This window comes from Mytilus trossulus, chromosome 7 (genome assembly GCF_036588685.1).
Source record: "Mytilus trossulus isolate FHL-02 chromosome 7, PNRI_Mtr1.1.1.hap1, whole genome shotgun sequence".
Lineage (NCBI taxonomy): Eukaryota > Metazoa > Mollusca > Bivalvia > Mytilida > Mytilidae > Mytilus > Mytilus trossulus.
In genome coordinates this window covers 70,079,655-70,104,118 of record NC_086379.1, presented here as the reverse complement: position 1 = coordinate 70,104,118, position 24,464 = coordinate 70,079,655, and the positions used below count along the sequence as shown (strand labels likewise).

Here is a 24,464-nt window from a genome sequence, read left to right as displayed (position 1 = left end):
AAAATTTTTATAACCTATTAAAATATTATCATAAATTCTTTTCTTTTAAAGAGTTAAAAAGGGGACACTGACATATAAAATGTTCTTCGTCTTCAACTTTAGCTACTATATATGAAATTGATACACGATACCAAATATAAAAAAATAATGTCAACCTTAGCTGCTTATAATTTAGTGGTGAAAAAGGTGGAAATCATGTAAATATAAACAATATCTGTCTATCCATATATTAAAATTTCAGAGTTCTCTCTGCATAGTCATTTACACCGTTTTTCATAGGAACGGTTGAGTGGAAAAACATTTTATTTTGTGTGTTAAGATAACGATTTAAAAATTGTAATAGTAGTTAAATATAATCTGTTAAAATATTTGACTATTTGTAACAATCTTAAAAGCCCACTGAATATGTCTTCTCGATTTTTGTAAATGTAAAAATCACTGAAAGTCCAATCTATTTCATCATAGATCATCATAACGACATAAGTTAGGTATGCGATTTTTTTTTCTCTTAACGACATTAATTAGCAATGTGTCACAAATCAAAATTTGAACAAATTTTTATCAACATCAATATAAAAACATGCAATTATATCAACTAAATCCAACGTATTTTGACACTTCAAAAGTAACTACTAAATTCGCAATCATGATTGACTTTTATACTCCGTGTTATTGAAAATCTGTTGGAAAATTTCAAAAACGTTTCTATTTTATTTTATATGACGTCACAACGTTTTAAACTAATAAAAGGCGGACCTCCCTGAAAATACCGACCAACAATGAAACTAGTCCAAATAATTATGACGTCTGGCAAGGCTAGGAAGGCGTCCCAGAAAAAAAATAAAATAGCCGTCCCAGACGTCATAATTATTTGGACTACAATGAAACGTCAAGTAGGTAAGTTAAAGAAACGTTATATGTCTCTGTTGTTCAAGTTATTTAAAGCATAAGGTATTTGTATATATTTGATTACGTATCAGTCAATATTTCATTTTGGTTCTATTTAAGTTTCGTGTTGTCATCAGCAACTGCGGATAAAGAGCCGTACACCTAGGTATTTGTATTTGTATTTCCCGGAAAAGTTTTTTTTCGGAAACATGTACATGTCTGACGGTAGACATGTTTCCCTGAAACAGACCATAGTAACCTTGACATTGGAAAACCCTTAACATATCCAATCATCATGACTGTTTACAATTAATATATTAATATTTCTACTCACTGTATCACCATTGTGAAGGTTGAAGTTAGAAACAATGGAATATTTACAGTATATATTTATACTTATTGTGATGTTATATAAATCGGGTAAGTAACTATACGAACATATCGTGTAAATTGCTTGTGTTTGACTTTTATCTGTTTACACTTTAACTTTTAAGTACGTATTTTTGACAGTGCTAGGCTGCAATATCTACGCATGTCGATTCTATGTAAGTGATAACTGTTGAGTTTTCAATTCAATTATATCCCATATAAACCTGACTCGTGTACTTTGGTCTATGATAACGTTTTTTTCAACTGTTTAGAAAAGGGGGTGCCAATCTAAATAATCACAGGAGGTAATATCTGAATAACGAAATCACAACACAGTTTAATACACTAAATTTTCCCTCTGAATACTCACTTTATATGTCAGTACTGTTTGAAGTGTACCGTCCACTTCAGTTCGTGAGAGTTAACATTGTAAGTTATACAATGTAATATGCATAAAAATTACAGTAAATTAGTAGATTAAGATATAAAAAAAGGTATTTTTTATTTGATTGAAATTGACATTAAATATGTGAGTGTTCTGAGGTTTCTGTACATTTTCTTTTTTAATTTACACTTAAAAAGCTGTAGGTTCATATTATCTTTCATGTGTCTTTATGGTTCCTAAATAAAGCTATATACATTTTTATCATTTTACAATGGACTTATGCCCAAATTTTACCTGAAATACCTTTGATCTTAATTATTTCTATTTAATGATTGTTTTCCTAATTGAAATAGCCCTAAACACTTTTACAAAGTTTTAATCTACGTGTACATTTCATGTACATGTATGTGCATGGTGTGTGGGTGGATTTACTTTACAAGGTTGGTTTCAAAAACAGAATGGTAATTAGCTCACTTTTATATGGGATTTTTTTTTATCATTCTTTAAAAGATTAATTTAGCGGAGCACATGTTACGATTTATGAAACACTATGCCTATAACCTTAAAATTCTTTATAACATGATACAAGCCCCAGACAATTTACCAGACATCATCCTATTTCTGTTTTGATTGCATCTTTTAACAATTCACTATAACTTTTATATAAATAAAGAACTAACATAATCTGTCAATATGCATTTGGTAGTAGTGATACAGTATATTACAGTGGTTCAAATAAAGATTTTGACATCACTAGAGTAATGTCTGAGGCCATAGAGGAAAATTTATCGTGACATCATCATATCAAGTGTCACTGAATCCTAAATATCACTAAGGTCTTTTTCAACTAGATACACCTGTTGGGATATGCTTAACTCATCTTAGATCAACAAAATTACAACAAATTTGCACTTGGTAACAATTCTTCAAATTCATTTATAAATAAATAATTGTCATACACCATGTAGGTTATTTCATGTTATTTTTACAATGGAAGTCTAAAAGAAAGGAAGAATAGTTATTCACTTTAGATTTGACTAATTTTTTCTCAATTCGTTTTACCTTGATTACTTTTTACACTATGCACAGTGAAATTTTTGTCTGTAATGAATCGTCACACACCCAGTAACTATCCCCCAATAAGGGATATTATCTAAGTGAATAGATTGAAATATGTTGATTGTTTTGGTTATTGATATGCTAACAAATATTTTTCCTTATTGCAGTTGAAGTATCATCAGAAAGTTGTCAACCCATCGTGGATTCTTTACGTAAATATGGAAATGTTTACACTTACAAAGACGTCTGTTATGTGTTTATTAACCATGAAAAAACTTGGGTAGATGCTCGGCATAGATGCGAGGCATGGGGTGGGGACTTAGTGCATATACCAGACCAAGGCACCATGCAATTTTTAAAAGGAGTAATGGATAATCAGTTACGGTGGAAAAATAATGGTGTGTGGATAGGACTGCATAATAGAGGATCAGGTGGATGGCGGTGGACGACAGGTAGACATGTTAAAATCATAGTATTTCAATAAAAACAATTTCAGATAATTTTTAAATTGTTATTTGGATGGAGAGTTGTCTCATTGGCACTCACACCACATCTTCCTATATCTATGATATACATGTATGCTGCTATTACATGCACATGTAGATTGACTACATATCTGGACATTATCTTATAAACAATAGTTCCTCAACTGAATATCACTAATATTAATAATCATGAGCAGATAATATCAAGCTTCGTCTCATAAGTTCATGGCCTGGTGTTTCAATGAATACTAGAGTAAACTTAGGAAACACTGAAAAACTATAAGGAATATCTATAAGTTATAAATAAAATTGAGAATGGATATGGGGAATGTGTCAAAGAGACAACAACCCGACCAAATAAAAAACAACAGCAGAAGGTCACCAACAGGTCTTCAATGTAGCAAGAAATTCCCGCACCCGGAGGATCATTGTGAATGGTTGGTCCTTTGAATAAAACCATTATTTCAAAGGTCAGGGTTCAATAATGGCTCTTATCATGAGTCTTCCCTGTGCTTGTATCACTCTGCTGTGTGATTTGAAATACCCTTGACCTTTAATTTCTATCATTCTACCCAACATTGATAAGCTTAATCTGAACTTATCCAAGTCCTCTTTAGGCATGTCAGTTTTGCTGAAAATAACCCACTCTTGTTTCTATCATTAAAAGCACACAAAGAATATCAATAAATCTAATATCAGTTTTATTTTGTAAATTATCAACAACTCAAGGAAGTATTGTATACTTATTGACTGAGTATGAGTTAGAGTAGAATAGTAAGTTTAGTGTCCCGAGACGTAGCCGAGGTCAATAGTTGTATCCGAGGAACAATAAGCTTACTATTCCACAAATATCAAGTCAGTAAGTGTTTTATTATATCGAAAAGACAAAAAAAAACAGAAACCAAACCATAATGTTTACTTCATAAATATGTTCAAATGCTAAGGCTACATCTTGCATTGACGTCAACTCTAAATAAAATAGGTAAAACATGCAGTCGTTACTCCCGCAGTATTTTGAAAATACTCCAATCACGTTTCATTCTCGAAATATAATGACACTTGCAGTCAAATAGTTTCATTGAGGTCCAATAGTTCAACGCTTATAATTTGAAAAATAGTCTTAATATTGTGTACTTATTTTATATAGAAAATGATAACTAAGGTATATAAATAAAAGGCCTTAATGAACTGTTTGCTAAATTTACAAAATGCTTCATTATCTAACACATGTACTTGCAATTATTATTTACAGAATCAATAGGGTCATAAAAATCCATTCTTAAGCAAATATTCATCCTTCTTTGAGGTGTATAAAATGTGTGAGATCTTTTATTATCACTCATTGGATAACAGTCTTTGTTGGTTTTATGGGTATATAATCACAAATTTAAATGTATAACAAAACTAAGTTTTCTACAGGCAAGTATACAGACTGACAAAACCACAAAATCAAATATCAATCATTATTATTCATTGAAAACCTATTTTCCTGGATTTCATGGGTACAAGTGAACCACAGAATTAAATGTTCAATGAATGACATATTTTGTACAGGATGGTACAGATACCTCAGCAAAACCAGGAAATTAATTGAATATCCGTGGACATGCAATCAATGAAAATTTGTACCCAAGAAAATAAATGAATCCACCACATAATTAAGTACCCATGAAAAAAAACAATATTGGTACCCATGAAAATAAATGAATCTGAAGTACATTACACAATCAAAACTTTGTAAATATATTAAGATTTGTTTTTCTTTAAAGGTCAACGACAGACCTACAACTACTGGGATTCAGGACAACCTAGTAAAACTTTTGGATTTATATCTTTTGAGGACTGTGCCTGTATGAGGAGAGGGGATGGATGGCGGTGGCATGATTACATGTGTGATAATGGAATGTTTACATACAAATACATCTGTCAGTTCCGTAAGTGTTTATGTCATTTCTTAATGTTTTGGCCAGTAGTCTTTATAGTCTTTTACAGTTTCCTTAATTTCCTTTGTGTTGTACATGTTTTCTAGAAATTAAAAAAAAAAGAAAGATAAATTCCCATTGTTTATATTTTTTTTTTTATTATTACCAGTTCTTTAAAAAACTAACACTTTGTGGCGTATGTCACTAGTTTTATGATTTATATATACATGTATATGATATTATTCACAGAACTGTACAAAATGTCAAGTTTCAAGGGAAAAACTTAAGATACAAGTTTTAATCATGCTAATACAGAAATATAATTTGACTTCTCACCTTAGTAAATATTTTTGCTTACTATTTTGTTTAAATATTAAGTGTTATTAGGTGTTATTAGATTGTTAACATTAAGATTATTTATATTAAGAAGCTATTGAACCAAGTGTTCCTATAAGTTATCGAACTTTAGAGTATTAGTCATTTCACTTTTTGACTTCCCTTAACCTTTTGTTATAAATAAAATAATTAAGTCTCTCATAAGACTTTTATATTCATAATTCACATGAATATAATCAGCTCAACCAACTTTTGTTCATTCTGTACTGTTTCACAACTGTCCATGGAAATGGAGTTGATGTGCCCAAACACAGTTTTTCCCTGCCACTTCAATACATGTATGTGCCTGTCCCAAGTCAGGAGCCTACTATTCAGAGGTTGTGGCTTGTTGCCGAATATCATATTTGTATTTCATTTATTGTTTTGTACATGTAAAATTTAAAGACTGAGCAGCACAAATCCCACCAAAAAACCAGAATGTGATCTCAGGTGACTTTGAAGGGTAATCAGATCCTGCTAGATATGTGGCTCACATTGTGTTGTTCATGAAAAGAACTAAATCTGCTATGTACATTGTAGTGCTCAAATTTTGTTTGTCTGATAACAGATATCCTTTTGCTTCAATCAGTGATGTTGAATTGAAAGCAAAAACAGAAAAAAATGTTTCGTTTCTTAATTCCTCATTGTTGAATAATGTAATTTTTAGCGTTTTACGATTTTGAACATGACTTGCAAGATGTAATCTATGATTTAAGCTTAGCTTATATAAACTTATTTGCTTGCTGTACTAAAGCTTTGCAATACAAGAAAAACATATTAGTTAATCATGTTAATAAACTAAACTGGCATACAGATTTGGTCCATGGTTCATAAAGGTATTTGCTATTAGATTGGTTTTTAGTTATATCATTGTAAGGTAAGTTCATTGATGGTCATGGCAATTTTCATCTTCTACAAAATGTATTTGTTACAATTAATGAAACTGCTAGAATCCTCATATTACTTTAACAGCCATGTTTAGAACCAAGTTTACTACATAGAAACTGTCAATTGATAGATTTTTTATGCCCCATTTATGTCCGTCTGTTTGATCGTTCCTCTGTTTGTCCGTCCGTACGTTCATTCATCTGTTCGTCCGTTTGTGCCTCCGTCTGTCCCATTTCAGTTTAAAGTTTTTGATCAAGGTAGTTTTTGATGAAGTTGAAGTCCATACAACTTAAAACTAAGTACACATGTTCCCTATGACATGATCTTTCTAATTTTAATTACAAATTAGAGATCTAACCCCATTTTCACAGTCCACTGAACATAGAAAACGATATTGCAGATGGGACATCTATGCATGTACATGTACTTGGAATTCATTCTTGTTGTTCATGATATAATCAAGATGAATACAATTTAAAAACTCTTAATTAAAGCCATGAAGGGTGTAGAAGCTTTTGTTTAAAATCTGATAATTGTGTATTTATGATGGATTTAGAAACAGTGTGTGAAATTTTTTTTCTTTTAATTCATTCTACAGACATAAAGGTGGAAACGTCTGAACTACAGAGCAGACATAAATATCTTACATGGCACATTTCTCATGTAGTGGTAGTTGGTTACACCTGTCAATTACATAACTCTATTTCAAAGACATTAAAATGTTAACACCTTCACCCTCATCTAGTACACCTATAAACAAATCTTCAGAATCATGAGAACGCGTAGGAGATTCATTTTAATGACTGGGAATATATATAAAGGTTCCCTTTTTGTTAAATTTGGTAGTGCATGTTCATAGTACTGCCGTGTCCACAGAGTACCTTTAGATTATACAAGAACTTTTCTAATGCAATTAATAATTATCAGAATTTTGATTGGACAACATCATGTATTTAAAAGGGTGCACATTGGTTCCATTGTCTATTGATCTGCTAAAGGAAGTTGACATTTTGATTTTTATATTTTAAAAATATGTAATTTCTTCAATACTAGAAAAAGTCTTTTAGGAAGATGTGTTAATGAAATTTTAGTTTTGTTCTGAATTAAATGTATATACAGAGCCAACAAATGTTTGATGTACGTTTAGGCCTCAATTCCTTATCGTTATGATTGATTGTTGGTTGTTTAAATTAACACCAGTGGCAAATATTTCATTATGATCAGGAGGATTATGGTATCAATGAAGTCATACTTACTTGTATAATGTTCTGAATAAAAAGAACAATGTTTCACAGAATTTTTATGCCCCACCTACGATAGTAGAGGGCATTATGTTTTCTGGTCTGTGCATCCGTTCGTCTGTGCGTCCATTTGTCTGTGCATCCGTTAGTCTGTGTGTCCGTTCGTTCAAATTTAAGTTTTTGGTCAAGGTAGTTTTTGATGAAGCTGAAGTCCAGTCAACTTGAAACTTAGTACACTTGTTGCTTATGATATGATCTTTCTAATTTTAAAACCAATTTGGACTTTTGACTTCAATTTCACAGTCCACTGAACATAAAAAATGAAAGTGGAAGTTTCAGGTTAAAGTTTTTAGTCAAGGTAGTTTTTGATGAAATTGAAGTCCAATCAACTTGAAACTTAGTACATATGTTCCCTATAGTATAATCTTTCTAATTTTAATGCCAAATTAGATTATTACCCAATTTCACGGTCCATGGAACATGCAAAATGATAGTGCGAGTGGGGCATCCGTGTACTTTGGACACATTCTTGTTTATTTATGTCTCCAAAATAAGACTTCAACTGAATATCAGTTAGTTTTGCATTTAAATGAGATAACTGTCATTACTGTATATTAGATTGGCCAACATGAACATAAAACTTGTCTGGTATGCATCACTAGGAAAACTCAATTTGCAACAATAAAAAACTTAGAACATCTAAGCTAACCATTTAAAGAATTAATCTTAGAGAAAGAATTTGTCTGCTATGTGTCTCTTTAGAAAACTCAATTTGCGACAGTAAAATTTACGTTTTATGTAGGCCAACCTAAAAATACTATATACATTGTAACATTCATTTCCTCATTATGTTGACAGCGGTTCCCAACTTAAACATCTATAAAACTAACCAATTTAAGAATTATTCCTAGAGAGCAGTGCTGTAATCTTGATGCTGTGTCTGCATTTAGTAGATCAGGTTATAAACTTGTCATTTTTGTAAAATAGCTATAGGGTGTCAACAAAAAGAGTTAATCCTGCTTTATAATATTGTTCAAATTAACTCAAGAATAGTGAACGTTTTACTGCTTGTTTGCTTTACTTTTTAATTGCCTTGTTAGTTGACAAAACTATAATTGCAATGGTTATACACTTATATACAAAATTTAAAGTCTTTAAAAAACCTCTGATATCTCCAACGTGTATAGACCTCCTTTGTTTCCATCTTTGAAAATTTAAATGTTTTTTTCCCATCAAGCAAATGCGACCCCATGAAGATCATGAAAGGATATAATATATTTCAATGAATATTTAATTTCACTAATAACATTGTTCAAAGTGCTACATTCATGTACATAACACCCATGTAGCAAACATATTTAGGGTCAGAATTTAAAATATAAACTCACTGGTATTAAAGTGTAAACATAAAAGGTTAAATGCAGGACCGGTACATATCATATTAAAAACTTGGACTTTGTACTTGACTGAAAATAGCATAATGCGTGGTTTATAGGAAATCATTTTAGGTGGTGGTGCATTTTCACTTTTACTTTCATAACACATTTAATAGTGGCACAATTTAATGTAGTTTTTACCTTAATTTATTTCATAATGCTTTTTAGTTAGCTTTGATACTAAATTAATTTACAAACTTTCTTTGTAATTTTTGACAATTTCTGCCTTCTATGTTTGAAGCTTTTATGATCTGTAGTTGTATATTTTTGTGGTAACTTCTAAGTTGCAGTTTGGGAAACACTTTTCATATCACAGGAATTTTTCTTTTGGTCAAGCTTCTTCTATTCCAGGCTTTGAAGTAGTCTCATAGATTTGCAATCGCCTCATTATTTCATTTGGCTCCTTTTTTTGCTTGCTGTTTCTGGAGTTCCTAAGCTTCATGCATTATGGCTGTTATATTTACCAACTTTTTTCCTGTCTAAAGGTATGTTAACTACAACAACAACAACCACCACCACCACCACGGCTAAACCAAGCACAACCACCGTCACCACTGTCACCGTCACCAACGCCAAAACATCAACCAGTATTGCAAGTTCTAGTACAGTGACAAGCGACAGTGTCATGAACTTATTTAATCCTGTATATAACAAACCTCAGGAGACTGCGGTTCACGATGTTGTTATTAAAGGCTACCCATCAGGTTTGTTCACCAATCATCCATGCTTATTGTTCCTCTATAGCTAGAACTGTATAAAGTACATAGCAACATTCATAACTATCATTTTATTTTTGCTTGAATTTTACACCATGTATATAATTTATACAGTATATGTTATGTGTGTTCACTGGAATGTTTTGTTTTATATGGTTGCAACCAAGTTTGTCTATGCTGAAATGCTTAAATTGAAATTTCTTCCCAGGTGTTAAAACTAGGGGAGTTACAAATGTATCATCAGGGTCTCCAATGAAATCAATACACCAATGGCTATTTAAAATTTTATTGAATGATAGATACATGTTACAAGTTTATTTTTTTGCTGCTGTGTGCTGTCTTACTAGTAATCAATAGTTGTCTTAATTAATAGTTTTTCATTTTTCTGTAATTTTCTCTAGAATTGCAATTTTGAGATACAAGATCTAAGGATGCTCTTAAAGTATGAATGACAGAGCCCATTGAAAGTCTATGCTTTCTGAGTACCATAGAATCATTATAATATAAGTTTTAAACATTTAATAGGTAGGAACTTCTATAGAAATAATTAATAAGTTGTAATTTTTTTTAAAAGCCTCTTTGTGAAAAAATAAGCCCAGGCAGGGATCCAGGATTGAATGTTCTAAGGGGCACTATTGAGAATTAAGAGTCCACAAAAAAAAAGACTGTAATTTCACAAAATATTATAAATTCATTTTGTTTGGTATTATTTTTGGAGGTGCTGGGGTTTTTACACTGACGTCTAAATAGAGACAAAATTCAGTTTAAAACCTATTTGACATAGTAAAACATTTTTGGGCATTGTATTTAAATACCTTGTATTTTACTTAACAATGATCATATTTGTGATAGTCATCTTTATTTACATTACATATTCTGTTTAAGGAAGTATCACTACAGCAAAGTCTTAAGAATTATCACTTAAATATTTATCATTGTTTATAAGATTGAGTATTTCCTACCACTTAACTAATTAGGAACAGTATTTTGTTGTTATTATACTACTAATAGTTTGCATGTTCAGTAACAGGATACTATTTGTATGACTTATTTTGCATGACTGTTTCTTTATTAATTAATATATTTAGTCATCAAGAAAACCATGCATTATGCTATATTGTGCTTCGTCAACATTTATTTAAATGATATTAAAAGTATAATGTGTAAGATATACATATTCGCAGGCATTTTAATAATGGTCCTGCTGTGTTTAATGAAATACCAAGTGTACAGACAAAAATGAGAAATAAAGCTCTTACAAAAATTACTCAAATATAACTAACTTGGGAATATTACCATGCAGTATTAATAATCATGAATAGCAGCCAAATTGAAATCTGGAAAAACCAAAGTGAAGGGAGGGGTAGTGCATAATTTTATTAAAAGTTTAAACTCTTAGAATATTTTTTTTTAAATGTTGCCAAGCGCTAAGATTGACCTTTGAAAAAAATGGTAGTGCACCTGAGCTTTCCATTCTAAGATATATTTTTTTACGATCTTTATAGTAATAGGAGTACAGTTTTAGCCATAGAATGAGAATGAAATATCAATAACTGATTCTACTGTGGTCTACTGCTCAATCTTTAGATTTTTGCGAAGGGCTTTGTAGAATGTTGTTTATCTTTTCAACATTTTCATTTTTGTTTTGGGATGCATTTGACAATTTCAGTTAAACACGTGGATGGAGAAACAAACATTGAATTTTGTTACAAATTCTACTTATTGTTTCTGTCAATCCTGATCAGAATGACTATCCTGCAGTACAAAGGAAGAGAGTATTATACAATAATAAATGGCCATCATGTCTCCATCAGAACAGGGGTCTCTCAATCATAACATTATTGTGGTCAGTTTGACAGATAACAGAATGACAGCTCGCATGCCAACATTCTAACTTCTCTTAAATAAATGTTTTTCTCTGAAACTTGAGTACAACAACAAAATCAGTTCCAGCTGACTTTAATACATGCCAAAACTGTGTGTGTTGTGAAAAAAGTGTATTTAGTAGCATGTATCATTCACATGTTCATGTCAGGGAAAATTTATCTGCAAAAAAATATGTACAAAAACATTTAATTGCTAATAAAAAGTTGAAGAAAATAAAGTATGAACAAAACTTATCTGCTACGAGCATCTGTAATTAAATGAGGGAAGGAAAATATATCAAAACATATTTTTGAACTTGGGTTGACAGATGCTGCACGTTTGTTATGTCGACCATGATAATTATATGTGGGTGTTTTCACAGCATGGTTAAGATTGTTATGGTGCTAGTACTTCCTGAATCTACTTAAACTAGTAGTTCTCTTTTGTTTTATGTAGGAGAGTGTGTTTATATAATATCCTGATTTAGTATAAGTATTTCTTAATAGAAGTTATCTGTGCTTGATATTTAAGTTAATTCTTTGAAATCCTAATTTGACCATTCAAGACTGACCACAATGAATAAAAATCCCCTTATATTTGGAACTGAACTTTTGAAAGTTTCTTATCAAAATGAAAAGCATTTATAGTATTTTAACCACAAATAACCAAAGTTTTATCTTCCCTATTTACAGAAATTAAATGTAAACCAATTCTTCTAAGTATGGGAAATATTGTTAATTACTACTTCCTGTGATTTGATAATTCACTTGAGCACTTATAGTAACTACATGTAAATAAAAATGAACAAAATACTGTTGTCTGAGATAAAATAGAAGAAAAAAATATTTGACTTGTTTCTCGCCTTACTTTGAAACCTCTCCAAACCAGACTGAAATATCTGGATTTTCATGAGATTTTTCCATAAGATTCATTTGCAAAATAGATAAAGTAAGTGATAAATTTAAAGTGGTTTGATATTGTACAATTTCCATAAATGACTTATTTCTTCTGCTTTCTAATATATATCTGAATCACTTATTGATAAAAGATAAAAAATCATTGATAGACATGACATATTTGTGATTATTAATTTGGATCCAATACAAGTCCTGACTAAGGTCTGACTGCTATCATTTAACATTGTAATTAGTAAAATATTTCTATAGTCTTTTTCATAATGATGGTGTAAACAGTTTACAATTTCACCAGGATAGGAAACTTAAAACAGCTGTAGTAATTTATAAATGTTTTTGTAGGAGTATGAAACTAAGAGACCCTTGGTTTCATATGAAGTGTTTATTTGTATGATAACTAAATGAATTATCATGACACCTATTATGATAAAGATTATTTTGAGCTTTTATCAGGAAAGTAAAGTAGAAATTTCCAGTTCTCTATCTCCAAGCTCAAATTTCAGATTATTATTTGTTTCCAGCTATTTTACAAACAAGACATTAAATGATTTCCTGTCCAAAACACAAAAGTGAAATACACAAAAAAGTTTTAAAATTTCTCAGAACAGTTTTCACTCAGTTGTATTAAATTTTCACATATTGCCTCCTACTGAAAGTACACCATGTAATTTTTAAGTGGCAAAGCAGTTATAGATCTTTATATTTTATTTAGTCTGGCGTTCTCATAATACAAACTTATTTTCCTTTGGTATAAGATATAAGATACTGAGATGTTGTATCATTGCCCATGGAAAAACTAACCACCAAAGTCCTGTAGAGAAGTGGATTTATTATAATTGTAAAGAGGGTTCTTTGGTGTTTATTGTTTGAATGTTGGAGACAAGTCTTTGATAAAGAATCTGATACACCACAATTTAGACACTGTAAATTCAGAAAATTTGAGCATTTATTATTGTGATTTTTTAACAATATACAAGAATGAGAGATAAATTATTGCAATTTCAGTAAATGATGCTGTCAAAATTTGTTATGCAAGCTTTATTTTCTGAGACACTTTTGTTTTTTGCAGACTATAAAAACATTAAAACTTGTCTGAGTGTACAGTAGAACTTGGGTATGGTTCAAAAGTCAGATGTTGAGGTTAGGTCTATAAAGATTACTGTAAATTCAGAAAATTTGAGCATTTATTATTGTGATTTTTTAACAATATACAAGAATGAGAGATAAATTATTGCAATTTCAGTAAATGATGCTATCAAAATTTGTTATACAAGCTTTGTTTTTGGAGACACTTTAGTTTTTTGCAGAAATATAAAAACATTAAAATTTTTCTGAGTGGACAGTAGATGTGAAGGGTTAAAAAGTCAGATGTTGAGGTTAGGTCTATAAAGATTATGTGCCAAAAGTAATTTTGATAACTGTTCCTCATTAAACTATAAGTGTAAGTTACATCAAGTGAATAAGGTAACACAGGTTGGGAAAATATATTTGTGTACTTTCGTACATTATTTATTTATGTAATTTTGAAATATGTATAATTATCTCTATACCTTTGTAATTTGGTTTGTGAGAATAAAGAAAGGTGTGAGTTTACTACTTCCTGTATTATAATGGACAAAAATTTTGGAGGTTTTTTTAGGTAAAATTGTTGAAATATTCTTCTAAAGAGGTGAAATGTAGATATCTCGAAATATTGTGTGTTAAAATTAGCGAGGAATTAAAGTTTGAAGCTAAAGCCGCCTTAATCCACACCTGACAACAATCTACAGAGAGACGGGCGGACAGACGGACGCAAAGTGAGACGAGACAGATCACAATTGCTCACCTGACCAATATATTTTTCAAATGAAAACTTCTACTTTTACCAGCGATTTTTAATTGTCCTTTCATACTATCTATTTTTCACTTTTTTGATTTTCGAAGGTCGTGCCAGACTTAACTGTGTTCGCCACAAACAACTAAAATCTGAATGAGATGCATTTACGCAGTTGTATTTATTTTCTTGGGATCCCCAGCATACAGTAATACGGTACAGAACTCGGCTAAATATTTAGGTTGCAAGTGAGAAATAAATATAAACACAGAGATTCAATTAATAAACTAACCTTTCGCTTGAAACAGTATTTCTATCTTTCATTACGGATATTATAAAAGAATCTCACCTGCCGACTGTTTTCTTGACCGTGTCATGACGAAATTTTGAAAGTGAGTAAGGGATGTTTTGGAACTTCGATTATCAAACAAATTGATTATAAAAACCGCAAATACAATGCAACATTTGTTTTTACTTTAACTGCTACGTAAAAACCTATTATATTTGTCATCAAACGAAGCTGAGGCTCACATTTGACACCTTCCTTTGAAATTATTTATAGAACTTTAATAAAGCGTAGGTTAGTAATCACGTTGAATCTGATAAACTGACTGTTTTATTTTTTTTGAATGTTAAAAAAGATCGAATGATCTCTTCTGATACTCAAATGTGTTGAAGTCAACCCATGCTTTGCAAATTTTAGGGGGGGCGCATGCCCGCCACGCCCCCGCCTAAATCCGCCCCTGACTTATAATGTCCTTTCATCCACTGTAGTTAAATTAGCATATTATATATTTGTTTACATCTGTTTAGCTAATTTGATTTTACTTTGCTGTCATTGAATTTTGTGCATTTAGACTAGGAAATCGTGCACTTGGTGACCTAAAGTGCTACATCAATAAATTGTGTGAAAAATAGTGTGGGGTAGGATCAAATATTTCACAAAAATATTTCTAAATTAAATATATTGTGCATGTATATATTGATCCAGTCAGAGGAATTTGACAAATATTGTGACCTAAAGTGCAAAAAACACTGTACAGTGAAGTTAGTAAATCAATAAATTGTGTGAAAAATAGGTGGGATAGGATCAAATATTCCACAAAACCATCTCTAAATTAAATATATTGTGCATGTATATTGATCCAGAGAAATCCTGTTATAAAGACTTCCATTTCTCACTATTGATTTTTCCAACCTACTATGGAAAACATGTGTTGTTATCTTTTAAGATAGAATGAAATTTTAAGATAGAAAGAAATTGTAAAATTAATCAATTTGAAGTTACTTATTTAGTGATGTTATGTAATCAGTAAGGTGTCGTCACAATAAACTCACACCCAAAAATATAAAAGGTCAAAAATTTAGAACAAATAGGAAATGAAAGATTATGTCATTAACCAAATATTTTAGATGTTTGTAACAAGGAATATGGGGAGTGAATTAATGGGTTTATAAAGAAAAGTTAATAGATTGTATTTAAACCTAGAACATGTAGAAAAGTTTAATCAAATGTGATTTGACAACAAAAATATGATATGAAACTAAATGTTTTTAAGACTACACATGTACAGGTTGTTTTGAAAGAATTTCTCTCCATTTATATTGTAATTGCAATATTTATCTCATTTTGCTTTCTGTATAGTGTAGGCATTATTCTTAAAGAGTGTTTGTTCTTTAAGCTTCTTAATAAATCCGTATTATTTGATTAACCAAAAAAAGATTAAGAGATGAACAGAAATATATTATAAATTGGGAGTAAGATAAAAAGAGGGTGAGGGCTTGATTACGCCTAAATTCTCACTCTGAGAAGCAAGTGATAGGATTTATGGTTTTGCACATAAGCTAAACTTTGAATAAAAGGGGTAGGTGGGGTATATGCCAAGAAAACTGCAATCATTAAATACAATAAAACCAGGCAAATAACATCTAGAGGAAAACATTACAGTTATAAACAATAGTAGAATGTCAAAATCATATTTCACATCAACAGATAAATTATAATCTTTATCACTCCAAGGAATAAAAAATAAATTGACATCATAGTGCAATAGCTAAGTTACTTCATTACAACTTGCAGACAAAATTTAGCCTTTGTATATATATATATATATATTATCTTTTGAAAGACCCACAGCTGTTAAGTGTTGTTGCTTAAATTAGGTTTCAACTTTAGAAACTTTACTCAGGGGTGGATCCAGCCATTTTAAAAGGGGGGGGGGGGTTCCAATTACATGTCCCTATTCAAATGCATTGATCGTCCAAAAGGGGGGGGGGGGGGGTCCCCCCCCCCCCCCCCCTCTGGATCTGGTACTCCATCAGCTATTACAAATACAGTATCTGTATGTGAAATGTCTTACATGTTTGTAACTGTGTTTATATCACCTCTCTTTACCCTGTTATACCTTTAATTGAACATATATTTATTTTATTTACAGATTCATCAATAGGAATCCAGGTTGCCAAAAATATAGAGAGGTCACGTCAAGGTGAAGGTCTTAGTGATGGCAGCAAAGGTATTTTATATATTATAATTTTCATTTAATCAAGTTGAGTTCGTCCAAATTAATGAGAGTATGAGATGTAAACACTTGTTATAGACATATAAAAGAAGATATGGAGCATTTTAACTACTTTTCTGGATTAATTTCTATAGTATATTATATGATGATTTCTTTTGAATAGTTATCCAACCCTCATCAAATCCTCATCAACTTTCAGGAAAACTACATTTTTTATGATTTTTTTGTTTTATTATTTATGCTTATATATACTGTAAATTCAGAAATTATTGCGTGCATTTATTATTGCGATTCTGTCAATTTACACCTGAATACGATTTTAAATTTTTACAATTTAGAGAAAAGTCATGCTTAATTCAGTTAAAATATTACAAAATGCGAGTTTTAATTATTGCGTTTACAACTTAGACGCATTATTCGCAATAATAAAAACCTCGCAATAATTTCTGAATTTACAGTATACATATATATTTTGTAAACATTGAACAATGTATTACAATATTGACATTGTGAATAAATATGATACATAGTCATTATATCATGATTAATAAGTGAATTGATATCAATCACATGTTAATATATATATATATATATACATGTATATTATGTATATTTTAAAGCCTTATTTCATCAATTAGATTGCACTCTGAAGCATACATGAATTGTCAATTGCAGTTATGTAACAAAGTGGGCACATTTTAGGGCAATTATATTTGTAAAAGTTATTTACTTCAAAAAAGAAATAAATGTAATTAAATTTGAAACAGCTGTTCTTCATTACAGATAAAACAAAATTAATAGTTTAATTTGCCCTATGACAAAAAAGTATGATGTCTGTAATAATTTGGTTGTAAAATTTAATGAAATACAACGTTTTTTCTTAACTGGGTTATAAGTGCACTTGTATTGAACCGTCCTATAACAACATTAAGTTCATCAAGGTTGAGTTCTTTAAAGTGTTCACAATGACAATGTGGTAAATTCATATTTTCTTATAATATTAGTTATATTTGAGAATTCTTTATTTTTGAACTTTTAGGGTAGCTTTTAGGGTAGGGCTATTGTTGAAAATGTTTAAAAAGTAAATGATACCCAGAATAAGGAAATATTATGAAAATTTAAATAGGAATGGATAAAAAGAAATGTGGGATATACACCAGGATCAATGAGACAAGAAAACCCATTGACTCAAAAAATGTAGAATGACTTTTGTTTCTGCTTTTGTTCTTTATACAATCATCTATTATTGCTGTCACTTGTATATTTAAAGGGACTCCCAACAAAAACCAATACATAACAGCATCTTGGAATTTAAATTCCTACACCAAAAGCTGATGAAAATAATCTTATAATAAATTAGTCTAGAAAATCAATGATTATTTATACAATTTTTGTTTTGTGATTTCAGGTGTTATAATAGGCCTAGTACTGGGTGGATTTATAGTTCTAGTTATAGTATGTATGGGATTTATCCTGTTCAGAAGAAGGTAAATACATAGATTGATACAGGTATTATGACACATAACATCACTAGAACGTCATGCAAGCCAATGTTGTTTCACATGTGTTTAAAAAAATATGTATGTATATTAAGAACACACATATTTAGACACTAAATTTTTTTTCCCACCTGTCATATCATATATATCGATATGCTAGTACATTTATTATGAATAAATTAGATCAACAATTTGTTTGTTTAGAGGTATAATGCTCCTAAGGAATTACAAACCAAAGGAGTTCAAAAGAAAGCACATTGATGTAACACCGGTGTAGGCTTATTGAGGACAATTTACTGATAGGCAAACCATTATTCATGCAAATCAATGTGAATAAAATGAAAAATGAATTATGATTAATTTATTTCAAAGATATTGGCACCTAGAAACTATGAACAGTCTGCCCATGTAAATGAAAGGGTCTACTCTGAAACTGAGAGGTCAAACAAAAACACCCTCATACAAGTTATTAATTTGTTTGAAAAACCAAATTCCTTTTTGTTTATCTCCAAAATTTTGACAGGAGCTTTGAAAATATTGTAAAATAGTGATTTGATTCTATTAAAAAATGTTAAATGCTTTTCAAAAAATGTTATTGACATTGTGTTTTTTTTTAGGAGGAAAAGGAAGCGGGACTCAGATAACTTAGTCGTACAGTTTGAGAATACAGACTACATGCAGGGGTACACACAGGGGTATTCTCCAGTGTCACAGAATGATGCTAATGGCCATGTCCCTAATGGAACCAGACCAGAAAGTCACATATATATGGACACTAATGAAAGGAATAGATTGTATGAACAGATGACCAAAGATGTTGACCATGGGGTTAATAATTATGACAAACTTAAACCTAAAGGAGCATGTGCAGGGGCCACACAGGGGTACACTGATGAATGTGAGGAGAGTGACTTGAAAAAGGAAAGAGTTAATCTCCCTGAAGAAGCAGAAGGGTGTAGACTAAATAATGATAATGAATATATTGATATGGCGGCAAACAAACCAAAACTTACAAACTTGGAGGCAAATACTAGACGTGTGGAAAAACAGAACAATTTACAACAAAGCCAGCCTTTATACAGCAATGAGACCTTTCAAAGAGAAAGATTACAGACTCCCACCGAAGATGAGTTGGAGATCCTAGATTACGAAGAGAGCACCCCATTAGATAATGGACAATTACAAGTGCTTGATTACGAGGAGAGTACAACCAAAAAGGTTGACCCATTATATGATACAATTCATTGAGAAAGACTATTATAGCAGAGAATTATTCATATATTGGTCAATTTATTCAAGTATTATAGGGTGAAACCTGCCAAAAACTACACTGATGTAAAGTGTAATGGAACTCCTATCCAAAGAAATATGCATATTCAAACATATTGTAAAACCTTATGTTATTTTTGATTAAATATCGGAGAACAATGTCAGTATAGCAATGAGGTTCAAGTTCAGAATTAGATATTGCAAGAAAGAACAGTTAGGATTTTCATTTCAGTCAAAATGTAATTGATAAATATTACATTTAGAGCACAATAGAGACTTTTGTCATGTATTTCCTTCAGATAGGTGGTAAATGTACAGACCAGAAAAGGCATATTTGTTATTTACTTGAAATCACTTTCTGTCAATCATTGAGTTTAGTGATATTTAATAGCCTAGTTGGAAAGTTGTTCCTCAAACAAAACATGGGCTAAAACTGTATGAACAATGTTATATTTGTAGTACATTTTGTATTTTAAATACACTAAGCATAGTAGAGAATGATAAGCTTAGTTTTGGGTGTTAAACCATTTTTGTTACCATATCAATCCGTATCCAAATCTTCATGATCCAAATTTGATTTTAGTAGTAAACATCCCAAATTCCAAATACAGGTGTAAAATGTAAAGTTGTATCCCAAAGGCATTAATTTGAATTTTTTATATCAAACGCTTTTATTTGAAAGATTTTTTTTGGATAATTTTTTTTATTAGATAGATAGATAATAGATGGCACATAATTGCAGTACAATTCATGCACTAACAGATCTGTGTAACCCTGATTATTAGAAAGATTTCCCAATTACTTACTTAAAATCCATTTAAACAATTTTTTCTACGCATTTAATTTGATTGAATTAAAAATCTTGTGTCATCACTTTACCTACTAGGATCTAACAAAGCTCTGTTTTACTTTCAATCGTCCCAAACATGCTTAAAACATTTTCACTGGACTTTCGGCAACTAATCAATAATCAATCATAAAATTGAGAATGGAAATGGGAAATATGTCAAAGCAACAACTACTCGACCAAAGAGCAGATACAAGTCAAAGGCCACCGATGGTCAATGCAGCGAGAAAACCCTGCACCTGACTTTCAAATTTTTAAAAGATACATAATCATACAGTAGATTCCCATTGACATGAAAAACACCTCAGAACAGAAAGTAAGATGAAGCTTTGTCAGATGCTTGTAGCTAAGCTTGGTCACATGATCAAGATTTCTATCAGGTTATGACACCATTGTTGTTATATTCAGGTTGTCAACCTATTTTTATGTACACTTCATGTTGTAGGTAAAACTGTTGTATTGTTATTTGTCAGTTGACCTCATGTTGTTTTATATTTACAGTTAAAAAAAATTAAAGTGGCATTCATATATGCATTTTTTTTAACTGTGTATGTGTTTAGTGAAATATCAAAGAAATTGTTGTTAAAATAACTTTTAAAGTGGCATTGATATATGCATTATTTTTAATTGTGTATGTTGTATGTTAAAAATCAAGGAAATAATTGGTAGAAAATGATTGATATTTTCTGTTTAAATCATTGTGGTTAAACCAAATTTGAGTAATTTACACCAGCTTCATTAACAAAACAGTTAAAAGTTCTGAAGATCTATACCTTTTGGATTTGTTCCTGTTAAAATGTTAGTAAGTTATTTCCCCTTTTTTTACTGCTTAGGGTGCATTCTAAAGTTTTTATTATGGATATTTGAATGTGACCATATTATTTCTATTGAGTATGTCATGCACCTCTAAAGAACATTTGCTTCGGTCTCCTAGTCAACCAAATTTTTAACATGCAATTAACTTAAAAATATGGATGTTATAGTTCCTTTAATATAGTTGGTCCCTGTCTATGGTCAGTTTATGACCTATAGAAAATGTTTTACATTGTGTGTATGTATATATGTATATAGACCATAAGTTCATTGTAGAAAAGTAAATACACATTCCTATATTCATTGTGTATAGTGCTAAAATGTGTAATGTAAATTTTGTTTTATATAAAGTGTTTTTACTAAGTCTTATCTCTAAAATAAATGATTTACCAGTATAACATGGTTATGTAGCACTAGCAAGGTAAATATGATTGCTTGAATCTAAATGGTAATCTCATTCAATATGAAGGTTTTTGAAGTAAAATGTTTTTATTCTCTGAATTGGGAAATTTATTTTTAACCAATTTTGTAAAGATATAAAGAAAATTTGAAGTTATAATTACTACAAAGCAATAATAAATATAGCAACAAATATCAGACATGTGATTCTTCTTAATAAATTTATTGACAGAAGTAAATCTCAAATTGCTCTCCACAATTTTGTTTGTTATGAAGTAAAATATTTTACCAATATTGACAATAAAAAGTATGAAGTTGTAGTACATGAGTACACCAAGAAAGAACAATGACACATTCATAAATTCTTCCACTGAATATCATTATTCAGCGTATAGTTGTGTTTTATGATTTGTATTATTTTAAACTTTGTGCAATATTTTATATAGTTATATAGAAGATTTTTCATGTTGATTAAGATTAACCTTATTTTTGAAGCAGTTATAATTCAGTTTCATACCCCTCTCAATTAAACATTGCCTAAAAATCCAAGCTAAATAAAGATTTTTTTTTATTGTGAAATGTTCAAGAGTTTTGAAAATATTGGATATCAAAGGGCAAATAATTACAATATTGTCTTTCGTTTTCAGAACTATTTCTGTTTTTAAGAGACAAAAATGTTATTTGTTAATATATCATTGTAGATATTCCCATTTCATTATATATTATTCAGATCATATATTCATTTGATTATTGTTTTAAAAACAATCAATTATTGTGAGTGTGTATGTGGAGATATGGTTAAAATACGTTTAGAATGGGATGAACTACATAAAATGTAGAATTTAGCTTACCCTTAAATAAATTCAGTAAAAGTACTGTAAAGTAAGTTGATTGTAGTTAGTTAAGAATTTAGATGTCAAAGATGATTTTTCAACATGTTAAATTGTTAAATTGTATGCATGGGCATTTGTGTTCAGATTTCGATTTCCTTGAAAATTCAGGCACAGACAACCCTTGTTCATGTGATTAATATATTTCTATCAAAATGAAGTATAGTCACTTTTAAAAATACCTTTCAAAATAAAGTCTGCCTCGAGTTGTATGCAAGGAAAATCCACCTGTACACTTCTATAAACTTATTTGTATGTTTCAAATGAAAACCCATCTGGAGAGATCTTTGTGAAATCTGCTTTTATGAACAAAAACAATGTATGTGCCAAAATCCTTTCAAATGGGAAATCCTGTAATTGATATGACGGAATAGCATGACAAAATATAATGTTTATATTATATTATGATATCAAATATTAGTACCAACCGTACAAGACCCTCATGGTTAGTCAAGGTCGTTAAAATCACCCTTGTCAAATATATATAAGTAAGAAACGAAAATAGAATGCATGATCAAGATGTCCCCTAGTACTAGATACATCTGAAGTCTTCTATATCATGTTTTTGAAGAAAGTGTAAAGAAAGGTTAATGTTGAACAAATTCAGCTTGCGAAAATGGAATTCCAATATCAGGATTATAACTTACTATTGACAAATTAGATTTGTTCTTTTTAAATGAAATGTAGAGAACTTGTTTAATTTTATTATTAAAGCTCATAATATATTTAACTTTTCCATACACAAAGTTATCATTTACTTTTAAAGACCTAACATGCCAATATGTGTAGGGTTCTTGACATAAGTAGTCCAGTAGAATATTATGTCCTAAAATTATTTTTTAATGTGGCCTTTCAGTGTAACAAGAGGCACTAATGTTAAAGACCTCGTGATAACAAGTCTAGTCAAAAACATTTTACTATAACACCTGTAAAGGATAGGGAGAATGTAGTGATCCCATTTATTTGAATGATTGATTTGACTGATAATTAGTCAAGATTCTATTCACAATTTACTGTATTTATTAATTATTAAAAAGAATTTTAATTATATTTTTAAAATTTAATCAGTTGTATAATTTTTTTACAATCTTTTGTGGTTTTATTAATTTTACAATAAATATATTATGCATTTTTGTGAGTGTTTCAACTAGTGCCAGAGTTCAGAGGTCTGTTTAATACATTTGATGGTTAAAAGCCATATTCTACACAATAGAAGGAATTATTTTACCATTTTTTGTTTTCTCTGCACAAAGTCGAGTGAGAGATTATGGAAATTATAATGTATATAAGCACCCTCACACCTACATTTCTCATCTTGTTGACCAAGCCTGGGGGAGGGGGATAATGAATACATGCACACCTTACAATCATTTTTAAATACACCAAATATAGTTGACCTATTGCTTATATTTTCTGAGAAACAGATTAAAACTCATAAACTAAATATTGATCAATGAACCTGGTTACCACATATATGAGGTCAAGGTCAGATGACCCACACCAGACAGATATGGCAGTACAATCAATCTATGCTTTAATATAGTTGACCTATTACTTATAATTTAAGAAAAAACAGACCAAGACACAAAACTTAACACTGAGCAATGAATTGTGATAATGAGGTCAAGGTCAAATAAAACATACCAGACTAACATGTACATCATAGGATATTTACATACCATTCACCAAATATAGTTGATCTTTTGCATACAGTATTAGAAAAAAAGACCAAAACTCAAAAACTTAACTTTGACCACCATGAGGTCTAGGTCAGATGACACCTGCCAGTTGGACATGTACACCTTACAATCATTCCATACACCAAATACAGTTTACCTATGATTTATAGTATCTAATATATAGACCAC

General features: G+C 30.4%; 1 protein-coding gene across 2 annotated transcripts; it reads left to right on the top strand.

The window, feature by feature from the left end:
* Positions 1-1,144: 1,144 nt before the first annotated feature.
* On the top strand, positions 1,145-23,729 carry LOC134725705 (uncharacterized). Of its 2 annotated transcripts, XM_063589732.1 has the most exons (7): positions 1,145-1,308; positions 2,869-3,153; positions 4,956-5,120; positions 9,534-9,752; positions 16,796-16,873; positions 18,288-18,366; positions 18,996-23,729. In XM_063589732.1, exons 1-7 carry the CDS (start codon positions 1,257-1,259, stop codon positions 19,624-19,626), a joined length of 1,509 nt encoding a protein of 502 aa, XP_063445802.1. In that variant the 5' UTR covers positions 1,145-1,256; the 3' UTR covers positions 19,627-23,729. The 2 variants fall into 2 exon arrangements, with proteins under 2 accessions (XP_063445802.1, XP_063445803.1); XM_063589733.1 differs by lacking the exon at positions 9,534-9,752.
* Positions 23,730-24,464: the final 735 nt, after the last annotated feature.

Bases quoted from the DNA above. Each gene is read 5' to 3' on its own strand.
- LOC134725705 (XM_063589732.1), top strand. From the start codon at position 1,257: ATGGAATATTTACAGTATATATTTATACTTATTGTGATGTTATATAAA. The intron at 1,309-2,868 runs GTAAGTAACTAT...TCCTTATTGCAG, and splicing joins TGTGATGTTATATAAATCGG to TTGAAGTATCATCAGAAAGT. The intron at 9,753-16,795 runs GTTTGTTCACCA...TTTTATTTACAG, and splicing joins TATTAAAGGCTACCCATCAG to ATTCATCAATAGGAATCCAG.